The sequence below is a fragment of the Natator depressus genome, chromosome 3, assembly GCF_965152275.1.
Source record: "Natator depressus isolate rNatDep1 chromosome 3, rNatDep2.hap1, whole genome shotgun sequence".
NCBI classification, from domain to species: domain Eukaryota; kingdom Metazoa; phylum Chordata; order Testudines; family Cheloniidae; genus Natator; species Natator depressus.
The window spans coordinates 181,702,225-181,727,571 of NC_134236.1; the positions used below are offsets into that span (position 1 = coordinate 181,702,225).

Genomic DNA, 25,347 nt, shown 5'->3' on the forward strand with positions numbered 1-25,347 from the left:
CAGTTGTTCAGTATTGCCACTGCAATCCCTATATTATTTAGGTGCTTTTCTGTTTCACTAATATTATAGTGATGAAGGATCCACATTGAAATTGTAAACCATAATTTATTGTTTTTAAATCAGTGTCAGAGAATTGCAGATATGTACTGTAAAGCCCATACAAAAGTTTTCTGAAGAGGCTCACATGCCTGAAAAGTCTATTTTGAGATATTTCTCTTAGTATATACAATGCAGCCATAAGCAAACCAAGGAAGAGTGAGTTGCAACAGGTCTATTTTTACAGTACAATATGGATCAAAGGAAACCATTTCTTTGAAGAAAGGAGAAAGTGGGGATTACAGACAAGAGTGTCCTGCTAAAAGGATGTTCAATAATCAGAATTATCTGTAAAGAGATTATTAATTGAGAACCAAATCCTGAGACAGGTACCTTGCACAGGGGAACTCCAGCCATCCCTGTGCGCTGCAGAATAGCTCTCAGTGGGAGCTCAGTGCAGCTCACCATAGAGAAGGAGAAGAAATGATGTGTGTTTGGGGCATGTCAGGAGTGTGGCCAGCGCTGACCCACAGGGATGTCAGCCTGTGTAGGGAGGGAGCATTGTATTGCATTCACTCTGCAACAATAACTAGACCTGGTTAGGGTCTCTGGAAAATTTTTTAGAGTGGGCATACTGAAAGCCATTGACCAAAACTGTAAACCCTGTTTATGATGGAAACTGTACATTCAGTTGCTATTGTTACTTCAAGCAGGAGGTGCTGCCGCATACCCAGGATCCCTAACTCCAGTGCCGCTGGACCTGGTCTGGCTCTCTAGGTGCTGCACACCCCATATCTTGATTGGGAGTGAGAATTATTTTTCCTTCAGCTCCCTCAAACAAGCAAAGTTGTTTTACTCAGGCTTTGATTGTAGGGTTAATTGAGCCTTGGAAGTCATTTTTCAGCCTCAGCCTCTAAAGCTGCAATCACAGGCTTGAAGGTGTGCCTTCCAAATTGGACATTCTTTCATTCTGTGTATTCAAACATCCACTTATATCTTCATATGGGACCCAGGATGTTCAACTGCCTGATTTACAAATTGGGCCTGTAGTTTTGGGCCCCTAAACTTTTTGCCCCGGTTTATCTATCTCTAAGATAAATCAGATCAAGGGCAAGATGTAATGACGGCAGAGCTAAATATTGACGAAAGAAAGTCAAAAACAATATTTGTCTTGAAGATCAATACATTTGGATGTTTACCACAACAAGAAATTAATAAAAACAATAATATTTAGCATTTGTCAAGTTCAAAATGTTGTGCAAACATTAATTATTGCACATATTGCCACTGTATCATAGAATCATAGAAGATTAGGGTTGGAAGGGACCTCAGGAGGTCATCTAGTCCAAACCCCTGCTCAAAGCAGGACCAATCCCCAATTAAATCATCCCAGCCAGGGCTTTGTCAAGTCGGGCCTTAAAAACCTCTAAGGATGGAGATTCCACCACCTCCCTAGGTAACCCATTCCAGTGCTTCACCACCCTCCTAGTGAAATAGTGTTTCCTAATATCCAACCTAGACCTCCCGCACTGCAACTTGAGACCATTGCTCCTTGTTCTGTCATCTGTCACCACTGAGAACAGCCAAGCTTCATCCTCTATGGAACCCCCCTTCAGGTAGCTGAAGGCTGCTATCAAATCCCCTCTCACTCTTCTCTTCTGCAGATTAAATAAGCCCAGTTCCCTCAGCCTCATAAGTCATGTGCCCCAGCCCCCTAATCATTTTCGATGCCCTCCGCTGGACTCTCTCCAATTTGTCCACATCCTTTCTGTAGTGAGGGGCCCAACAGTACTGGACGCAGTACTCCAGATGTGGCCTCACCAGTGCTGAATAAAGGGGAATAATCACTTCCCTCGATCTGCTGGCAATGCTCCTACTAATGCAGTCCAATATGCCATTAGCCTTCTTGGCAACAAGGGCACACTGTTGACTCACATCCAGCTTCTCATCCACTGTAATCCCCAGGTCCTTTTCTGCAGAACTGCTGTAAAGGTAGTATTATCTCTCCAACATTACATACGGGGAAGCTGAAATGACTTGCCAAAGGTCACACTGCAGGTCAGTAACAGAGCTTGGATTAGAACTCCGGAGGATTTCCAACAGCCAGCCTTGTTCTCAGTCATCCATGCCATCTCCCAACAATAGCTATATACGTACTTGTACACATGGTGAATGTCATCAGAAATATTTGCTATTCTCATCATTATGGCCATACATTTCACAGTATAATGTTTGTCCTTTTGAAATTAGTATTCTAACAGGATATGAAGTTAGATGTCTAGGAATGAACAAACAAACAAATAAAAGGACTATTACTTACCTGCTGTGAGCTATACTAAATAATAGTTACCAGGGAATTCTCTGCAGCTAATTATTTTAGAAATCTGTCTACTTTACATTGTCCCAAACCTTCCCAGTATTTCTGCATGGAGAGGGAAGAAACAAAATCCTCTCTGACACATCACATGATTAATTTCAGCCAGTCAAGATGTAGGATTTTTCTCACATATGTAATAATCTTATGAGTCTAGCTGCCCAAGTCTGCCCAACTCTTGTCAATCTGAGTTTAGCTATTGGGAGCAGGATTGGCCCATACTGTTTATAATTCATAAAGCTCCTCTGATATAAGATGCTATATAAGTGCAAGGGAACAATAATAAAATATACTGTATGTATTATATAGCTTTACTGTATGTATTGCAAGTTGAATGGTTGAAATTCTCCCAGATAACAGAATCTACCTTAAAAGTTATTCAAGTTTTATGTTATTTCCCACTGTGCCATTCAATAACTCATAACCAATTTAAAACATTGATATTATAATGTATATAGATCCAATCTTCTGGAAGAATTCCATGAGAAGCAAGTACACTTGCAGGGTATCCTCTGTATGAAATGGGTCTTTATTTTAATGACAAGAGCATTGCTCTAAATCTCTTTTTGCATTAATAATAAATTGATCATTAGCAAAGGAGGTGAGAATAAAAATAGAGTTTAATAATTTATATTTCATATTGATTGTACTGAAATATTTTAGCACTAAGATATTGGCCAAGTCCTGGCCTGGTATAAATTGATGTAATTCCATTAACTTGAAAGGAGATATCCAGATTCACATCCGCAGAGCATCAGTCCGTTAGACTCTTATGTATAATCTAGTCAGTGCAAAGCCACACTGCTTTAGAGCTCAAAAGTATTTTGGCAATGTAAACCTTATCTCTATGTGCTCTGCCATTCATAAATTATTGGTATGACTTCAGCTTCACCTTCCCTTATCATACACAAGTCAGACTGGAGGGACCATTCTTTTTTTATTATTATTTAACATTAATTTATAGGATTGAAGTCAATGGGAGACAAGCGTTCTTAGTATTTGAAGAGTTACTCTGTATCACATCATGTTTAGCTTCTCAATGCCTCCGATTAGAGTGTTTCCTGAGTAAGGATTGAGTGAAAACTAAGTAAGAACTTTGGAGTTTTGCCCATGATAATGATGGTGTAGTATGGACTTATGTATGCTTATCCTTCTATGAAAAGCACTATATAAGTGCTAAATGTTGTTGTTAAGATAACTTCCAAAATCAGAAGCATATGCACCACAACCCCGTGCAGCAAATCAACAACTGCTGTGAAAGGATCAGGGATATGGAAACAGCATAGCAATCCATACTAGGTGTGCCACCCAATACTTGTGCATAACCCTGGTTAACATTACTGGCAGTTCTTTGTGCACATCAAAGTGGAAAAGGCTCCATGGATTAACAGCCTGTTAAATGACAGGTTTCAGAGTAGCAGCCATGTTAGTCTATATTCGCAAAAAGAAAAGGAGTACTTGTGGCACCTTAGAGACTAACAAATTTATTTGAGCATAAGCTTTTGTGAGCTACAGCTCACTTCATCGGATGCATTGATGAAGTGAGCCGTAGCTCATGAAAGCATATGCTCAAATAAATTGGTTAGTCTCTAAGGTGCCACAAGTACTCCTAGCCTGTTAAATGTGAAGGAACTATAACAGTCTATTGGCTCAATATAGTGTTTCTGAAAACTTTCTAAACAAAAAGCCAGCTTCTGAAAGTTTATCTGGGCAGCAATACTGAATGTAACATAACATGAGCTGGCCCCTGAGCCTGTGTTTCTAGTGCACCCAAAACACCCTGTGGCAGTCAGTGGCCGTTCTGGGCATGCAAGGATTGAAGGATCAGGCTCCAGGTTAATAATCTAGACTTAGGGCCCAGTTGGTTTCCTATGGGAGGCGATGAGAATTTTGCCATTGTCTTTGATGGGCGCTAGGATCCAGCCCTTGGTACTTGTTTAAAAATTAGTATTATAGCAGCGTTTTAAAAATCTGTATTTGTGCATTCCTCTTCGTACCAGTATACATATACCTCCACAGCTCCACTACTTCTATTATTGTTTTGACATAAACTGAGAAAAGCAAGCAAAACTGAAAACCCTTAAAGATTAAACATTCTTTATTAAATTTTTGAATGCACTGGCAAAATAAGGCAAATTTGGATTGAGGCATACAGTCATAGCTGATTTTTTTTGCATTTTCTTTTCTGTCACAACCTCTTATAGAAAGATAATTTGGGTTTCTTTTATTTAATTGTACACTGTGTATGCCAGATCTGAGCCAAGAAAATATGTAGCTTCCTTAAACATGACTCATTTAAAAAAAAAGCCGAAAATGCAATTGTGGGGTAAGCTAAATGAGTTTCTGTCCCCAAAGTCTTTATATGTACAGCTATTATTTGAAATCATAACTTGGGAGGATGGGCTTGATCCTACAAACCACATTTACACGAATAGTTCTTTCTCATATTAGTCTCATTAAGTAAGGGTGAACAGAGGTTTGCAGGATTGGGACCTATACTTTCCTATCCATAATTAATTGTAAAATTGATGAGGGCTCACACATCAATGGGAATACTAAGTATAATTCTTAGATATTTTAACACTTATCATCCAGTTATTTCAGAATACTTTAAAGATAGTATTTAGTCTCACACTGTGAAGTACTTACAAGTTGTTATCCCAGTTTTACAGATGAGGAAATTAAGGCACACAGTACCTGATTGATTGCAATTGGAAATAGAGGTATTCAGCCCCTTCTAAGAATTGGGCCTTAGTGGTCCAATTCTGACAAATTTTACCCATGCAAGTTGTGCTTACTCATGGGAATAGTACCACTGACTCCTCTTGTCAACTGATTCTTATATGAGCAGTGGTTTGCAGTGATTTGCCCAAGGTCTCACAGGAAGTCTGTGGCAGAGACAGGAATAGAACTCACATCTTCATCCCACTACCAAAGGGATGCTTAGGTTCATATTATAAAAGAGCATATTATACATGATCCAGAGCCTTAACTGAATACAGACAGAGGAGCAATTAACTCTGCGATGCCACTTGTTTGAGAAAGCTTGTACTATACTAGTAAAACTTAGATACCTGTCTCTGTTTGAATGCTGCAACATAATTATATATATATATTTTTATATTAAAATCACCTATATTTGTCGTCAAGAAAACAAGAGATCTCATGTATCACTTGAAATTCTTCCTTTTTAAGGTAATTATCTTTGGCTTGTGTAGCAGCTTAATTTTTCTTGCTCCATCGGTAGGAATGCTCAAAGAAGTACAACATAAATGGTTTTATCTGTGCTATTGATTAGCTAGGAAGGGATATGTTTTGGGATCTGTTACAGCTTCTCTAGAGCGTATTTATTTAAATTGGAAAAAAAAAATCAGTATTACTTGAAAAAAAATATAAAACTTTCATTTAACAATACAAAAGAGGGCACTGCTTAATCCCTGAAGTAGGAAATTGCTTTTCTTCATGATCCATTGGTTTTGTACTGTTTCTGGGTGCTGGTGCTGAAGGAGAGAGGAACCATGCTCTTGCTCTCCTTTCACTGTATCTATTTTCTTATCCCTCTGCTGAGGCTTGACTGCTAAATTGTTCTTGAAGTAAATAAAAGGGGGGGGGGGAGCTTGACTATAAAATACTCTTTAAGTCTCAAGTGGATATTTGTTAATACTGAAGCAAGATGAAAATTTACATGGGAACCTGAAAAAAGAAATTAAGGATTTGATATACTGTATCAAAGCTGAAGTTGTATGTACTGTAGCTATTCTTTGGGGTGCTGGTATAGGTTTCTACCTAATTCAGCAGCACATTCCCAGAAGATGACTTACTGAGGAAGTGTTGGGGGCGGTAGTTTTGTTTTCCCCCTTATGTTCTGGTCTTACACGTGCGCATACAGATGCAAATATACACATACACAGTACATATCAAATCATAATTAAAAGCAAAATATATGGCTGGTTGGAAGAGATACTGGCTTGTTTCATCTTGCTTGAAACTGTTTCAGTGTGTTGGTTAAAAACACCTATTGTTTTAATTATGTTTTTGATATGCATTGCAGAAATGGAGCACATTACAACTCAAGGCTGAGAAATCCTAATTGTACACAACTAAGGCAATGAACTATTTAATATTTAGAAGCTGCTATCTTTAATTAATGAAGTTTTGTCATTGTCAGTATGGAGATTTTTTTTTTTAAGATAGCATACCAAAGGCAACAGTGATTTTGTTTCCAAGCTGTAGCAGCAAGAAATTGCATTTTTTTCTTTTCCTTCACTGGGACCTCCCTTGTTTTTGTTTTCAACTGCCATTACAGAATTGTTCATCAGTTTGCAAATTTAATGTTTTCTACTGTACCTCAAAGCAACCAGTAACAATTCCACCGAGACTCAGATCTCACTCACACCTGTCAAGATAAACACATGGCTCTCTCGGGGAATCAGTTTGGCAACATAAGTGAGGAAATCTTGGAAAAAAGTAAGTCTTCCACACAAAATAAATAAATAAATAAAATTGGTGCACAGTATAAACCTGATTAATGATTTTTTCATGTACCTCTGAGGTCATATATATCTTTTGAAAGTGTGTGTGGGGTGGTAATCAAATAGTCTCCCAAGAATAAATATTTTAGAACATACAACATGCCATTTGAAATGTATGTTAAAGAACTTGAAGGATATAGAATAATTATGCAATTTGAATGGAGCCACAGAGAGGTTTTCTGAAACCAGCAATCAAATCTCCATTCCGTCTGGGCTAATATATTAGGTTATATTGGCACTATTTGCACCACTACATTTAAAAATGTCATCTCCATTTTAAACCCCTATATTTAGGGGTTTATAACTTAGATATAGACATTTGCTTGCTGCTACAAGCTGGAATGCAAAGTCTTAGCTCAATTGTGATACTTTTTTAAAAGCAAATTTGAAACAAAAGCTGTATTTGAACATTTTAAAGTTAGAAGTAGTTAGTGGTCTCTGCTTCTTTTTTGCCTCTCTGTCTTATTTGTGCACAATATTGACTAGTGCTTTCTGGGTGTGTAAAAGAAATGGCTGTATTGTTTGATTTAGCTCAAATTTGCTGAGTGTGTACACTAACATTTTTCAACGAGAATGTATATAGTTTTTTTGTAGCAGACTTGGTGCCAGATCTTAAAGAAATTATATACTGGTATGACTGCCAGGGTGGAATTCCAAACTGTTTTACATTACACATCCCTGTGCCAGAAGTGATTCACTTAGGGAAGACAAGCAGTGGCACTGCCATATTGTTTCCTTCCAGTTTTACTGGAGGAAGGCAGCTGGAATCTTTGTCCAGGAAGACTCCAGAGAAACCCCACTAGGAAAAATTTCTCAGAGGATATATTGAATCAGCACTTCTTGGCTACCCCAGCTACACTGACTCCCTAACCAGCACAGTCTGTTTTGAGATTATTCTGGCTATCTCTGCACCCCCGTAATGAAGCAGAGGTTGTGACAACTTTTTGCCACTGCAACTTCCTCCCAGTGGACTTTCCATCTAGGGAGACTTGCACCTGGGCTTACGCCAGCCTTTCATTTTATTTTAACTGACAGCATAATACCTCACTTAATGTTCCAATAAACAGCCACAGAGCCCACAGCTTGTATGCAACACATGGTACAGAAGGTGCAGTAATCCATATATTGTTCCTATTGTTTAGAGACCTTTAAACAATGAACAGGGATTGGGTATCATTAGGGTATTCATACTGAATATATATTTAGCAGTGTCCCACAACTCTGGATTCTATTATAGGCATTCACTCTTGATCTTCATCAATCTACATGATGATTAATTTGCAAACTGTTCTTGCACTTTTTTTCTAGCAGGAGCAGTTTGCTGAGGAGTCCAAATTAGTAGAATTTTGGTTGTAGTCAGGGATCTCATTCTTCTGTGGCGCTACAGTGCCAATTTCTTCAGCAACATTGGGAGAATCAAAGATCAAAGCTAGCACAGGTATGTCTACACATACTACACTCATGCCTTCCAATTGAATTGTACACATACCCTCACTAATTTAACTGGAATGAAAACCCCATTTAACAGCAAAGCAGACATGGTTTAACACTTTTAGCTTGATTATAGCATGTGATATTTGTAGACAAGTCCTAGGTGTTGAGTAGGTGTTTCCATCCAATTACATTAGCTTGACAGAGCTAACACTAATAAAAAATAAATCCCTTATTTTCACTAGTTTAGACAAGGCCCATATTTCCAGCCCTCCTGCCACCATAGTGTCTTCCTTCAAGTGGGGCCACTGGAGGCTGGCATTACAACATAAACATCAGCAAATTGGGTTTAAGTTCAGGGTTCTCTGCCCTTGGGAATTAAAACCATATCTGTCAAGGTTCCTTCCCCACTCTGAACTCTAGGGTACAGATGTGGGGACCTGCATGGAAAACCCCCGAAGCTTATTTTTACCAGCTTAGGTTAAAACTTCCCCAAGGTACAAACTATTTTACCTTTTGCCCTTGGACTTTATTGCTGCCACCACCAAGCGTCTAACAAATATATAACAGGGAAAGAGCCTGCTTGGAAACGTCTTTCCCCCCAAAATCCTCCCCAAACCATACACCCCCTTTCCTGGAGAAGGCTTGATAAAAATCCTCACCAATTTGCATAGGTGAACACAGACCCAAACCCTTGGATCTTAAGAACAATGAAAAAGCAATCAGGTTCTTAAAAGAAGAATTTTAAGTGAAGAAAAGGTAAAAGAATCACTTCTGTAAAATCAGGATGGTAAATACCTTACAGGTAATCAGATTCAAAATATAGAGAATCCCTCTAGGCAAAACCTTAAATTACAAAAAGACACAAAAACAGGAATATACATTCCATTCAGCACAGCTTATTTTATCAGCCACTTAAACAAAATAGAATCTAACACATATCTAGCTAGATTACTTACTAAATTCTAAGACTCCATTCCTTTTCTGTTCCTGGAAAAAAACAACACATAGACTTTGTTTCTCCCTCCCCCCAGCTTTTGAAAGTATCTTGTCTCCTCATTGGTCATTTTGGTCAGGTGCCAGCGAGGTTATCCTAGCTTCTTAACCCTTTACAGGTGAAAGGGTTTTTCCGCTGGCCAGGAGGGATTTTAAAGGTGTTTACCCTTCCCTTTATATTTATGACAACATCAATTTCAACTTCACCTACCTTTATCCTAAGTACACAGCTAACAGGGATTCATATTCCACTCATGTCAGTAGGAGGTAAAAATGACTCTGAAATCCTCCTATTTTAAGTAAGAAATGTTGCTTACCATAGGTTTTAACAGTGTTTACTCGCAGACACTTTTAACTTTTACTTTTCATTAAAAAGCTTAACTCTGAGTGTTAAGAACTCCCAATTAGGTTTTTTTTTTAAAAAAAATTAAAAGACTGGAAGTGTCTGACTACCACAATTTCCTTCAGAGTAGAGAGAAATGTTTTCCCCAGTCACAAAAATGAAAGAGAGAGGATTTTACCTCTTGTCCTTTCCCTACATTCTTTCTACCTGTTAATCTCCTTTTCCTCTTTCCATCCTTCTCCACCTTTCATGAATTCTTCCTCCCTTTTATTGCTTTCTTTCTTGTCCTTCTCACTGCTGCTCTTCTTTCCCCTTCCCTCTCTCTTCACCATTCTTCTTGACCTACTTATCCCTTTTTTTATCTCTTCCTTTCTCCTCCCACCATTTTCTCTTTCCCGTGTCATTCCCACTACCTGCAACCTCTTTGTTGTTGTCAGTGGCTTGCTTCCTACATGTCTCTTCTAGGACCTGCAATGCAACATCTTTCCCCAGAACTTGGGTAAGTTTCCTCTTGGCTTCTCTCTCTGCTACAAGAATCAGAGCAGAGTGATATAAAGTGTTATTTCCTCAAATGAGTCCAACATTAACTCCACACTGCTCCCAGCCAGAGGGATCAGGCAACGAGAAGCCATGCTCAGAAATCAAATCTGTGTCTCTTGCATGGCAGGATGGAGCAACTGTGTTTTACTGATTTTATATAAACATCACATAACTCACAACAGCCATCAGACCATGGTGTTGGCTGCAGACTGAACCTCACCTTCCAAACTGGAAAATGATCTTTCAACTCTGTAACCTCCTTACACAGTAATCCCAGCTACTCTACATCCTACAGAGTTACTGGGAAGGTCCAGCCCCTTTTTGTTCTTTCAAATATGTTATTTCATTCTTGTGTTAGTGAGCTTTAGCTGATATCTCCAAGGAGAACTAAGGAGAGGAGGTGGAGTGAGGGATGGGGATTATAGGAGCACAAAACAAGAGCAGGATCCTAGTGTTGCTTCTAGTTTTTTATTCATTGCTGTAGGAGGCCTTGAATTCCATGGAATATCAGAACGTTAGGAACAGCAGAAAGCTCACTTACAGTGAGCAGTTTATTTCAATATTGTGTTGAGAATTTTTAAAGTACAAATCATCTTGCAACTTAAGTCTCTACTTTTCAGACATCCCTTTGTGTTCCTTCAAATATTATGTCCTTAAGAAGCCAGAAAAAGCTAATAAAGGCTCAGATGTTGTGATGGTCACAACTTGTTGATGTGAAGAGCCGCACCTGCTAGGTGTTTGGTACTCTCAGTGCCCATAGCTCTTAGTTGGAATATACAGCAGTCAAATGATCCATAGTTTTGAGTCCCTAAATCCTGATTAACATGATAGACTGTAACACCTAAAAACGAGCCATTATGGGCTCTCTCCAAGTAGTCTCCAAACACAGATTTGCACTAGAAACTTTAGCAGCATCTGTATATGTGCACTGCATAAATAGTACACCTTAGCACTTATAGACCTTTTTCATCTTCAAGGCGTACTGTACAATATTAGATGAAGTACCTAACAATCAAATTATTTTATTCATTCATACCTGATATTTAGGTACTTTATAAAGGCTCCTGGATGATAAATGAAACAGCAGGTCCAGTAGTAAGGATTTACACTAAGGCTCTGATCTTGCAGAGGGATCTACAAAAAGCCTTACATCCACTCTGAGTTCTCTTATAGTCAACAGGGCTTTGCACAGTTTGAAGGGGCCCTGTCAAGGTTCCTTGCCCACTCTGAACTCTAGGGTACAGATGTAGGGACCTGCATGAAAACCTCCTAAGCTTACTTTTACCAGCTTAAGTTAAAACTTCCCCAAGGTACAAACTATTTTACCTTTTGCCCTTGGACTTTCGCTGCCACCACCAAACATCTAACCGGGTTTATTATTGGGAAAGAGCCATTTGGAAATGTCTTTCCCCCCAAAATCCTCACCAAAGCCTTGCACCCCCCTTCCTGGGGAAGGTTTGATAAAAATCCTCACCAATTTTCATAGGTGAACACAGATCCAAACCCTTAGATCTTAAGAACAATGAAAAGAAGCATTCAGTTTCTTACAATAAGAATTTTAATAGAAGAAAAAGTAAAAAGAATCATCTCTGTAAAATCGGGATGGTAAATACCTTACAGGGTAATTAGATTCAAAACATAGAGAATCCCTCTCGGCAAAACCTTAAGTTACAAAAAGACACAAGACAGGAATATCCATTCTATTCAGCACAGCTTATTTTCTCAGCCATTTAAAGAAATTATAATCTAACGCATATCTAGCTAGATTACTTACTAAGTTCTAAGACTCCATTCCTGTTCTGTCCCCAGCAAAAGCATCACACACACAGACACAGACCCTTTGTTTCTCCCCCCCCTCCAGCTTTGAAAGTATCTTGTCTCCTCAGTGGTCATTTTGGTCGGGTGCCAGCGAGGTTATCCTAGCTTCTTAACCCTTTACAGGTAAAAGGGTTTTTCCTCTGGCCAGAAGGGATTTTAAAGGTGTTTACCCTTCCCTTTATATTTATGACAGGCCCTAAGGAGCAAAACTGTTGCAAGACTGAGACCTAATAGACCTTAAACCGTGGCCCAGTTCTGTTCCCTTTTTAATTAATGGCAAAAATGTTGCACATTTAAGCAGTAGTAGAGTTGGTTTCCTGATGAACGACTGAGAGACAGAGGGCCCATTCAACATTTGTCAGCCTTATATCCATCTGTGCTAAATATTTATCTGCATGATTGATAATACTGCATTTCCATATCCAGTCATATCCATTTTAAATTGCCCATCTGTAGAAGGGCTATAGTCATTATGAGCAGTCAGGACAATAATGGATGTTTTTTAAAACTGCAGTACTATATGTGAAAAGGTTATTGAAAGGTTGGTTTCAGTGACAGGGAGGAATAACTTCTTTTTGTGGAGCTGTTTCACCAATTGAATAATGACCTGGCAAAGTGGTAACAGATACAGGAGGAAATTTTGGAAACAAAAAATAATTTACACAAGTAGGAAATATACATTAGAGTCTGTAATTGTATGAGTGTATTGCAGATTCCAGACAACCACTTCTTTTAACTTTCTTTTTCATTTTCCTTTCTTCTTCTTTTTTTTAATTTTTGAAATTTCATTTTGGGTTTTCTTCTTCTTCTTCCTGCAGTCTTTTCAGTTTCAAAAAGTTAGGAAGTATGGTCCAGTGGCTAGGGCTCTAGCCTACTCTTTGGGAGACCCAAGTCCCTGCTGTGCCACAGACTTCCTGTGTGACCTTGGGCAAGTCACTTAGTCTTGCACCCATAAAAGGATTTAGGTGTTGTGCTACTCAGGATTTGTCTTCACTACCAAAGTAAGTTGCTCTACGTTACGCTGCTCCACCTACGTGAATAACATAACTGGAGTTGACGTAACCTATGTCACTTACCCCAGTGTCTTCACTGTGCTGCATTGATTGGCGACGCTCTCCGATCAACTTACCTTGCTCTTCTCTGGGAGCTGGAGTACCAGATTCAACCGGAGAGCGCACTGCCATTGATTTAGCGGGTCTTCACTAGACCTGATAAATCGACACTCACTGCATTGATTACAGCAGCGTCCATCTCCCTGCAAGTGAAGACAAGCCCTAAATGTCACATTTTTTACCTTTTAGGCACCTATGTATCACAGGGACAACACTGTGATTCACAAAGCCTCTGATCCACAAAGCTAACACGCTAGGTGGAGAGCCACTTAAAGTAGCCAGTTTGAGATGCCAATGAGAGGGGGCATGTCTTAAGTCTGGGCTTCAGCAAGGTGCCTATCTGTGCTAGAGAACAACAAAGGAGGAGAATGTAGTTCTTTTGCCTAAACCTGATGTGGGGAAAGGTTTTGAACAAGAATCACCTCTCATGTGAGAACTCTAACCACTGGACTATATGATAGTCTGAAGTGGGTTGCTCTCAACCTTTCCTTTTGAATACATATTAGTTGGGCCAGAATAAAAATGAAAATGACTGTATAGCCCAGTAGTTAGAGCACTCACTGAGAAGGTGTAGAACCTTGTTCAAATCCTTTCTCCACATGAGGCAAAGGCGGTGGATGCTTTGTGGATTGTTCTAGGTCTTAGGCAGGAGTTGGGCATCTAGATGCCGAGAGGGAGGCAGCAGTGTGCATACCCAGAAGCAGAAACATAGGAGCCTAGGGAGGTTTTACTGCAAAAGTGGGGGTGCTGAGAGAGTTTAGGTGCCTACAGGGTTAGATGGCAGCTGCCTGGGAGTTTTGTAGATTGCAGTGATGCCTACAAACAGGATTTAGGTACCTCAATATGGGGGTTAAATGCCCGAGTACCTTTGCTGATCCTGGCCTTAGTCTCTCTGTACCTCCAGTGCTGGGTTTACAATGGCTCCAGTGGCTCCATGGAGCTGGGCCCATGCTCAGAAGGGGCCCCAGTCTGCTCTGCTTGCACTGCGCCCTGAGACCCTGCTGGCTCCCCCTGCCCACCACTTGCTCCTCTCGGCCTGCCCGCCGGCTGTCCGAGGGCTCCTCTTCGCTCCATAACCCCATGCCCTGCTCCTCTCAGCCCCTGGCCGGACCCCAGTGTACCTCCGGCTCTGGGCAGTCTCTGCTTCCCACCACCTATGGGGCCTCATCTGTCTCCCCGGAGCTGAGCCGCTTGGGACTGGTGCAGAAGCCTGGCCAGTTTCAGCCAGGTGTGTGTGTGTGTGGCGGGGGGGAAACAGTGTGGAGGGCTTGGCTGGGCCCCTCCAGGCAAGTGCGTCTTGAGGGACCCCGGCCAGGGCAGGCTCTGGCCTGGCTGATTTCGCCACTCCCGAGGGGGTGGACCAATTCCCAGCCCTTGGACCAGCCCTGGTTGCGCTGCTGACTCAGCCCAGCAGACACAATCGCCTCCCAGCAGGGCCAGTGAGTGCGGCTGGGAGGCAGGGCTTGGGGGAGTGGGTCTGTGGGAAATCTGGGGGAGGGTGCTGGGCTGTGAAGCGGTGGGGAAGATCTGTGTGTGTTGGGACACTAGGGAGTGGGGGTTCTGTGGGGGATGCTGGGCAGTTGTGGTGGGGCTGTGGGCAGGGGTGGTGTTGTGCAGGGCACTATGCATTTGTGGGTGGGTCTGGGGCGGCACTGGGCATAGTGGGTCTGGGGGGAACCTCTGGCCATAGGGAATCAGGGGGTGTTGGGTGGGGGGGCGGGGTGATGTGGCATAGGCCCATCCCCGAGGGCAGCACAGAGCCGGGCAGGCCACTGTGCATCTGGCAACTGCTGGTTTGTAAATAGTGCCCTCGCACTGGCCCCTCGCTCCGGGGACTGACCTCCCCGCGCCATGCTCCATTGCCCTCATGGGGGCCCACAAATATGTTTGGCGCCAGGCCCAAAAAAGGTTAATCTGGCCCTGTGTACCTCAGTTCCCCTTTGTAAAATGGTGATAATCCCCACTTCACAGGGGGGTTGTGAGGACAAATACTTTAAAGATTGTGAAGTGCTCAGAGGGCTATAAGTACCATAGATAGTAAAAACTCTTTAAGGTCTTGTCTACACTTGAAATGAAACAGTGGTGGAACCACACAGCTGCAGCTGCAGTGCTGTAGCGCTTCAGTGTAGATACTGTAGGTACAGTAGGACGGGCCTTGTGACCCCGCCCCCTCCCAGTGTCTATTTTTTGTTGTTCTTCCCACTGAGCTTTCAGGTTGTGCTACCTGCTGCCAGCCTACTTACTTTGGTATAATTTGTGCTGCTATAATTTATAACTAATCCACACCCCAGAGCAATACAAATTACACTGACCCAAGTGCCAATGTGGACAGCTTCTCCCACCAACATAGCTACCGCCTCTCGTGGAGGTAGAGTTATTATATCGATGGGAGAGTTCTTCACCAGATGCGCTACAGCAATGCAGCTGCACTGATGTAGCACTTCTAGTGGAGACTAGCCCTAGGTAATCCAACACCCCGAGAGATGGTAGCTAGGTTGATGGAATAATTTTTCCATCAACCTATTGCTGTTTACACCAGGATGTTAAATCAGCTTAACTATGCCTCTTGAGACTGTGGATTTTTTATGCCCTTGTGCAATATAGTTAAGATGACTTAATTTTCTAGTGTACACCAGGCCTTAGACTCCATACATGTGCATAACTTTACTCAGTGACTAAGGGCTAGTCTCCACAAAAGTGCAACATCAGCACAGCTGCTCTGCTGTAGTGAGTCCGGTGAATCATAGAATCATAAAATATCAGGATTGGAAGGGACCTCAGAAGGTCATCTAGTCCAACCCCTGCTCAAAGCAGGACCAATCCCCAACTAAATCATCCCAGCCAGGGCTTTGTCAACCCTGACCATAAAAACTTCAAAGGAAGGAGATTCCACCACCTCCCTAGGTAACGCATTCCAGTGCTTCACCACCCTCCTAGTGAAAACGTTTTCCCTAATATCCAACCTAAACCTCCCCCACTGCAACGTGAGACCATTACTCCTTGTTCTGTCATCTGCTACCACTGAGAACAGTCTATATCCATCCTCTTTGGAATCCCCTTTCAAGTAGTTGAAAGCAGCAATCAAATCCCGCCTCATTCTTCTCTTCCGCAGACTAAACAATCCCAGTTCCCTCAGCCTCTCCTCATAAGTCATGTGTTCCAGACCCCTAATAATTTTTGTTGCCCTCCGCTGGACGCTTTCCAATTTTTTTACATCCTTCTTGTAGTGTGGGGCCCAAAACTGGACACAGTACTCCAGATGGGGCCTCACCAATGTTGAATAGAGGGGAACGATCACGTCCCTTGATCTGCTGGCAATGCCCCTACTTATACACCCCAAAATGCCATTGGCCTTCTTGGCAACAAGGGTACACTGTTGACTCATATCTGGCTCCTTGTCCACTGTAACCCCTAGGTCCTTTTCTGCAGAACTGCTGCCTAGCCATTCAGTCCCTAGTCTGTAGCAGTGCATGGGATTCTTCCGTCCCAAGTGCAGGACTCTGCACTTGTCCTTGTTGAACCTCATCAGATTTCTTTTGGCCCAATCCTCCAATTTGTCTAGGTCCCTCTGGACCCTATCCCTACCCTCCAGCCTGTCTACCTCTCTCCCCAGCTTCGTGTCATCTGCAGATTTGCTGAGGGTGCAATCCACGCCATCCTCCAGATCATTAATGAAGATATTGAACAAAACCGGCCCCGGGACCGACCCTTGGGGCACTCCGCTTGATACCAGCTGCCAACTAGACATGGAGCCATTGATCACTACCCATTGAGCCCGACGATCTAGCCAGCTTTCTGTCCACCTTATAGTCCATTCATCCAGCCCATACTTCTTTAACTTGCTGGCAAGAATACTGTGGGAGACTGTGTCAAAAGCTTTGCTAAAGTCAAGGAATAACACGTCCACCGCTTTCCCCTCATCCACAGAGCCAGTTATCTCATCATAGAAGGCAATTAGATTAGTCAGGCATGACTTTCCGTTGGTGAATCCATGCTGACTGTTCCTGATCACTTTCCTCTCCTCTAAGTGCTTCAGAATTGATTCCTTGAGGACCTGCTCCATGATTTTTCCAGGGACTGAGGTGAGGCTGACTGGCCTATAGTTCCCCGGGTCCTCCTTCTTCCCTTTTTTAAAGATGGGCACTACATTAGACTTTTTCCAGTCATCCGGGACTTCCCCCGATCGCCATGAGTTTTCAAAGATAATGGCCAATGGCTCTGCAATCACATCTGCCAACTCCTTTAGCACTCTCAGATGCATCGCATCTGGCCCCATGGACTTGTGCTCATCCAGCTTTTCTAAATAGTCCTAAACCACTTCTTTCTCCACAGAGGGCTGGTCACCTCCTCCCCATACTGTGCTGCCCAGTGCAGTAGTCTGGCAGCTGACCTAGTTCATGAAGACAGAGGAAAAAAAGCATTGAGCACATTAGCTTTTTCCACATCCTCTGTCACTAGGTTGCCTCCCTCATTCAGTAAGGGGCCCACACCTTCCTTGACCACCTTCTTGTTGCTAACATACCTGAAGAAACCCTTCTTGTTACTCTTAACATCTCTTGCTAGCTGCAACTCCAAGTGTGATTTGGCCTTCCTGATTTCACTCCTGCATGCCTGAGCAATATCTTTATACTCCTCCCTGGTCACTTGTCCAATCTTCCACTTCTTCTGAGCTTCTTTTTTGTGTTTAAGATCAACAAGGATTTCACTGTGAAGCAAAGCTGGTCGCCTGCCATATTTACTATTCTTTCTACACATCGGGGTGGTTTGTTCCTGTAACCGCAATAAGGATTCTTTAAAGTACAGCCAGCTGTCCTGGACTCCTTTCCCCCTCATGTTATTCTCCCAGGGGATCCTGCCCATCAGTTCCCTGAGGGAGTCAAAGTCTGCTTTTCTGAAGTCCAGGGTCTGTATTCTGCTGCTGTCCTTTCTTCCTTGTATCAGGATCCTGAACTCGACCATCTCATGGTCACTGCCTCCCAGGTTCCCCTCCACTTTTTCTTCTCCTACTAATTCTTCCCGATTTGTGAGTAGCAGGTCAAGAAGAGCTCTGCCCCAACTTGGTTCCTCTAGCACTTACACCAGGAAATTGTCCCCTACACTTTCCAAAAACTTCCTGGATTGTCTGTGCACCGCTGTATTGCTCTCCCAGCAGAGATCAGGGTGATTGAAGTCTCCCATGAGAACCAGGGCCTGCGATCTAGTAACTTCCGTTAGTTGCCAGAAAAAAGCCTCATCCACCTCATCCCCCTGGTCCGGTGGTCTATAGCAGACTCCCACCACGACATCACCCTTGTTGCTCACACTTCTAAACTTAATCCAGAGACTCTCAGGTTTTTCTGCAGTTTCATACTTGAGCTCTGAGCAGTCATACTGCTCTCTTACATACAGTGCAACTCCTCCACCTTTTCTGGCCTGCCTGTCCTTGCTGAACAGTTTATATCCATCCATGACAGTACTCCAGTCATGGGAGTTATCCTACCAAGACTCTGTTATTCCAATCACATCATAATTCCTTGACTGTGCCAGGACTTCCAGGTCTCCCTGCTTGTTTCCCAGGCTTCTTGCATTTGTGTAGAGGCACTTAAGATAACTTGCTGATCATCTGTCTTTCTCAGTATGAGGCAGGAGCCCTCCCCTCTCAGGCTCTCCTGCTCGTGCTTCCTCCCGGTATCCCACTTCCCCACCTACCTCAGGGTTTTGGTCTCCTTCCCCCGGTGAACCTAGTTAGAAAGTGTCTAGGAAAATGTATACTCATATTAGGATTCTTTTCAATTTATATATATATTAGATCTGTTGATTAATCACAGTTAACTCACGTGATTAACTCAAAAAAATTAATTGTGATTAAAAAAATGAATCGCGATTAATAGCAGTTTTAATTGCACTGTTAAACAAGAGAATACCAATTGAAATGTATTAACTATTTTGGATGTTTTTCTACACTTTCATATATATTTTGTATTCTGCATTGTAATTGAAATCAAAGTGTATATTTTGATTACAAATATTTGCAATGTAAAAATGATAAACAGAAGAAATAGTATTTTTCAATTCACCTTATACAAGTACTGTAGTGCAATCTCTTTGTTCTGAAAGTGCAATTTACAAATGTAGATTTTTTTTGTTACATAACTGCACTCAAAAAACAAAACAATGTAAAACTTTAGAGCATACAAGTCCACTCAGTCCTACCTCTTGTTCAGCCAATTGCTAAGACAAACAAGTTCGTTTACATTTACAGGAGATAATACTATCCTCTTCTTATTTACAATTCACCAGAAAGTGAGAACAAGCATTTGCATGGCACTTTTGTAGCCATCATTGCAAGGTATTTACATGCCAGATATGCTAAACATTTGTATGCCCCTTCATGCTTCAGTGACCATTCCAGAGGACATGCTTCCATGCTGAGATGCTCATTAAAAAAATAATGCATTGATTAAATCTGTGACTGAACTCCTTGGGGGAGAATTGTATGTCCTCTGCTCTGTTTTACCTGCATTCTGTCATATATTTCATGTTATGGCAGTCTCGGATGATGACCCAGTACATGTTGTTGTTCATTTTAAGAACACTTTCACTGCAGATTTGACAAAACATATAGAAGTTAACAATGTTCAGTACTTTAGCATTTAATTTCAGAAAGAGGAACTACACAAAAATGAGGAGGTTAGTTAAACAGAAATTAAAGGGTACAGTGCCAAAAGTGAAATCTCTGCAAGCTGCATGGAAACTTTTTAAAGACACCATAATAGAGGCTCAGCTTAAATGTATACCCCAAATTAAAAACCATAGTAAGAAAACCAAAAAAGAGCCATCATGGCTAAACAACAAAATAAAAGAAGTAGTGAGAGGCAAAAAGGCATCCTTTAAAAAGTGGAAGTTAAATCCAAGTGAGGAAAATAGAAAGGAGCATAAACACTGGCAAATGAAGTGTAAAAATACAATTAGGAAGGCCAAAAAAGAATTTGAGGAACAGTTAGCCAAAGATTCAAAAAGTAATAGCCATTTCTTTGTAAGTACATCAGAAGCAGGAAGCCTGCTAAACAACCAGTGGGGTCATTGGTCGATTGAGGTGCTAAAGGAGCACTCAAGGATGATAAGGCCATTGCGGAGAAACTAAATGAATTCTTTGCATGAGGATGTGAGGGAGATTCCCAAACCTGAGGCATTCTTTTTAGGTGACAGATCTGAGGAACTGTCCCAGATTGAGGTATCATTAGAGGAGGTTTTGGAACAAATTGATAAATTAAATAGTAGTAAGTCACCAGGACCAGATGGTATTCACCCAAGAGTTCTGAAGGAACTCAAATGTGAAATTGCAGAACTACTAACTGTAATCTGTAACCTACCATTTAAATGAGCTTCTGTACCAGATGGCTGGAGGATAGCTAATGTGCCACCAATTTTTAAAAAGGGCTGTAGAGGTGATCCCAGCAATTACAGGCCAGTAAACCTGACTTCAGTACCGGGCAAATGGGTTGAAACCATAAAAAAGAACAATATTGTCAGACATATAGATGAACATAATTTGTTGAGGAAGAGTCAACATGGTATTTGTAAGGGGAAATCATGCCTCACCAATCTTCTAGAATTCTTTGAGGGGGTCAACAAGCATGTGGACCCAGTGGATACAGTGTACTCAGATTTTCAGAAAGCCTTTGACAAGGTCCCTCACCAAAGGCTCTTACACAAAGTAAGCTGCCACAGGATAAGAGGGAAGGTGCTCTCATGGACTGATAACTGGTTAAAAGATAGGAAACAAAGGGTAGGTATAAGTGGTCAGTTTTCAGAATGGAGAGAGGTAAGTAGCGGTGTCCCCAGGGGTCTGTTCTGGGACCAGTCCTATTCAACATATTCATAAATGATGTGGAAAAAGGGGTGACAAAATTCGCAGATGATACAAAATTACTAAAGATAGTTAAGACCCAGGCAGACTGTGAAGGATTTCTCAAAACTGGGTGACTGGGCAACAAAATGGCAGATGAAATTTAATGTTGATAAATGCAAAGTAATGCACACTGGAAAGCATAATCCCAACTATACATATAAAAAGATGGAGTCTAAATGAGCTGTTACCACTCAAGAAAGAGATCTTGGAGTCATTGTGGATAGTTCTTTGAAAACATCCACTCAATGTGCAGCGGCAGTCAAAAAAGCAAACAGAATGCTGGGAATAATTAAGAAAGGGATAGATAATAGGACAGAAAATATCATGTTGCCTCTGTATAAATCCATGGTATGCCCACATCTTGAATACTGTGTGCAGATGTGGTCGCCCCGTCTCAAAAAAGATATATTGGAATTGGAAAAGGTTCAGAAAAGGGCAACAAAAATGATAGGGGTATGGAACGTCTTACGTATGAGGAGAGATTAATAAGACTGGGACTTTTCAGCTTGGAAAAGAGACAGCTAAGGGGAGATATGATTGAGGTCTATAAAATCATGACTGGTGTAGAGAAAGTAGATAAGGAAGTGTTGTTTACTACTTCTCACAACACAAGAACTAGGGGTCACCAAACAAAATTAATAGGCAGCAGGTTTAAAACAAATAAAAGGAAGTATTTCTTCACACAACGCACAGTCAACCTGTGGAACTCCTTTTCAGAGGATGTTGTGAAGTCCAAGACCATAACAGGGTTCAAAAAAGAAGTAGATAAATTCATGGAAGCTAGGTCCATCAATGGCTATTAGCCAGGATGGGCAGGAATGGTGTCCCTAGCCTCTCTTTGCCAGAAGATGGGAATGAGCGACGGGATGGATCACTTGATGTTTACTTGATGGATCACTTGATGATTACCTGTTCTGTTCATTCTCTCTGGGGCACCTGGCACTGGCCACTGTCAGAAGACAGGATACTGAGCTAGATGGACCTTTGCTCTGACCCAATAGGGCCCTTCTTAATGTGAGATTTATGAAGATAGCTGCAACACTCAACCCAAGATTTAAGAATCTGAAGTGCCTTCCAAAATCTGGAGGGATGATATAGGGAACATGCTTTAAGAAGTCATAAAAGAGCAACACTCCAATGCAGAAATTACAGAACCCAAACCACTAAAAAAGAAAATCAGCCTGCCGGTGGCATCTGACTCAGATGATGAAAATAAACATGCGTCAGTCGGCACTGCTTTGGATGGTTTTTGAGGAGAACCCGTCATCAGCATGGACACGTCCCCTGGAATGGTGGTTGAAGCATGAAGGGGCATATGAATCTTTAGCTCATCTGGCAGGTAAATATTTTGCTACGCCGGCTACAACAGTGCCATGAGAACACCTGTTCTCCCTTTCAGGTGACATTGTAAACAAGAAACGGGCAGCATTATCGCCTGAAAATGTAAACAAACTTATTTGTCTGAACGATTGGCTGAAGAAGTAGGACTGAGTGGACTTGCAGGCTCTAAAATTTTACATTGTTCTATATTTGAATGCAGTTTTTTGTACATAATTCTATATTTGTAACTTCAACTTTCATGATAAAAAGATTGCACTACAGTACTTGTATGAGGTGAATTGGAAAATATGATTTCTTTTGTCTTTTTTCAGTGCAAACACTTGTAATTAAAAAATAAATATAAAGTAAACACTGTACACTTTGTATTCCGTATTGTAACTGAAATCAATATATCTGAAAATGTAGAAAAATCAAAAAATATTTAAATATGTGGTATTCTATTATTAACAGTCAATTAATCACAATTATTTTAATTTCATGATTAATTGCAATTATTTTTACTCACTTGACAGCCCTAATATATAATATATATATTAAAGTTTCTTTACTTTTTCACACCCACTTTTTTTCTCTCACACATACTCACCCCATAGATCACAACACTGCTAAAAGCATAGCAGAAAACAGACAAATGCCTGGAGCTGCTGGAATAAAGAAAGCTGAAAGTCTGTGGTTAACACACCCTGTTGTGTCCAGGTATGGTATTGCAAGGAATATGCTTCTACATCTGGTGGCTTCTAAAAAGCATCTGAATTTGTAATACATGTTCAGTGAGCTACAATATACCTTGGGAATATCGTTTTCATTTGAATTATATAATTTCATAGTTAAACTTGAAATTTCTTTTTATGGCTTTTTTATATTGTTTTTAAGAGGAAGAGCATATGTGTTTATGTGCCTATTCAGCATACTAAATTCAGTATTTCAACATATTGGATTAAATCTGCAGCGATGCAGGCAAATGTTTTCTTCCATTGTTTTGTGCCAGCTGTTCCGGTATCAAAGCACTTAAATCACTTTCTTAGTTGTGTTTTGGTTTGCCTAGCTTTTCCCAGCCATACATTGTCAGGGAAAATGAGAACTCTTTGTTAGGAGTGATGTGTGTAATTACCAGCTCATCAAAACAGACGCTTGAGGAGATGGATAGTGGCAAGCCATGTTCAGCAGACCTGGTTTGAACACCTGGTGGGATAAGTTTAGTCCAATGAAAGCCCCCGAAGTCATTCTTTTAAAGCTGTAAGTGAGCTTTCTAGACACCAGCACATCCGACCCGTTGGAGGAGGGGAATGGTGCCCCGCATTAGACTAATTCGTTACCAGAATCTGATGGCAGATTAGGAGGGGTCGTTTGCTTATGCTCGCCGCACTGCCTGACACATGTTTCTTTAGTATGTGGCGTCTGAAAGGAAGAGAAAAAGCGGGGCGAATGGATTGGAGCTGAACTCAGCCTCCCTCCTTAACATAGGCTCGTCCTCTGCATTGCATCCAAGCTTCAGTGATTTGCTGTTCGGAGACTGCAGATTTGCATAGCACTTCTCTTCGCAAGCGTAGTTATCCCCCCTCCCCCCAGCCCAGCGTCTTTCATAGGGGCGCACTATTCTCCTGAAAACATCCTCGGGTATTACTGTCACCACTGAGATCGCCGGAGCAGCTGCCTGATTATTGCCTAGCTCTGTATGTGAGCGTGTCTGCGAGTGCGAGCGCGCTGGGCGAGCTTGTGCGCGAGGCTCCCCAGTTCGGAGCGGACTGGCGGGGCGAGCAGCGGGGTGAGTGTTCTCCCCTTTTTTGGCGCCGGCCGGCCGGCTGCTGCGGTTCCCCCTCCCCCTTTTTCGTATGGAGCACAACTGTGGCCTGACTGGCTCCCCTGTGGATTACTGAGGAGGAGGCGATGCTTGGCACACTTGTAACTGGGGAGCATTGCCAGTGAGCAGGAGCGCTGGGGAACTAGCAGTTGGTTGAGTGTGGGGGTTTGGTTTTGCCCCCTCTCCCTCGCTGGGAAGTCTCGGAACTGACTGGGTTCTCTGCCTGTGACGATGTTTCGGATTGTTTGGGGTAGAAGACGACCTGGACCCAAGGATCCCCGGAAGCTTTCCTCAAAGGAAGAGATGGCCCCCCTGCCGAAGTGAGCTGCCCCCGGCGCGGGGTGCCTCTGTGCCCGCCTCTCTCCAAAGTTTGCCACCTTTGCTGTGGCTGCTGCTCCTGCCGGGGACCCCGCGGGCCGGCGCGCCGTGGAGCAGAGGATGGGGGGGCTGCTGAAATGCAGCCCGGAGCCGGGCCCCACCAGCAGTAGCAGCGGCGCCGGAGGTCGCCTGGCCCTGCTCTGGATAGTTCCACTCACTCTCAGCGGCCTCCTCGGGGTGGCGTGGAGCGCCTCCAGTTTGGGTGCTCACCACATTCACCATTTCCATGGCAGCAGCAAACATCATTCAGTGCCTATCGCTATCTACAGGTCACCGGCTTCCTTGCGAGGCGGACACGGTGGGTTCGGTGCCGGTTCGGTAACCCCGAGCTCCGCAGCCTGTGTGCATGTTGCTGGTGGTGTTTGTCTGCCCATTTGCTGTCCGTGAACCACGGCCCTCTTTGGTCCTAGTGCCAGTGATCCACAGGGGCAGGGAGCTACTCTCAATGGTCCACAGGGGTCAGAGATCCATAGGGGGCAAGGATCTGCTGTCAGTGAGCCATAGGGCAGGTATCTACGGTGAGTGGACGCGTGGAGGGGGGGATGCGGGTCACCCCCCACTCCCCATTGTCCGTGGAGGCGCCCCTGGGGTCGGTCTGAACATGGGCATGTGGGGGGCGGACTTAGGTGACTGACATTTGTAAATGAACCCTCCCCCTGCCCCGCCTGCTGCTGAGAAGGAGGGAGAGCCCCAGATCAAAGGAGTCCCCAGCGCAGGGTCCCAGGAGACGCTGTTCGGCTTGGCTGAGTGGGAG

General features: G+C 42.6%; 1 protein-coding gene across 27 annotated transcripts in view; it reads left to right on the forward strand.

Moving 5' to 3' along the window:
• The window catches only part of NRXN1 (neurexin 1), a 1,220,951-nt gene that overhangs the window by 758,174 nt on the left and 437,430 nt on the right, over positions 1-25,347 (forward strand). For 2 of the 27 annotated variants that reach the window (XM_074949430.1, XM_074949431.1), the window contains exon 1: positions 23,987-24,891. The exons of 23 other annotated variants lie outside the window; for them this stretch is intronic. In XM_074949430.1, coding sequence (XP_074805531.1) covers positions 24,654-24,891 — 238 coding nt within the window. In that variant the 5' untranslated portion in view covers positions 23,987-24,653. Of the gene's footprint in view, positions 1-23,986; positions 24,892-25,347 lie in introns of those variants that run through there. 2 more of the 27 variants (XM_074949432.1, XM_074949433.1) reach the window with 1 other exon arrangement.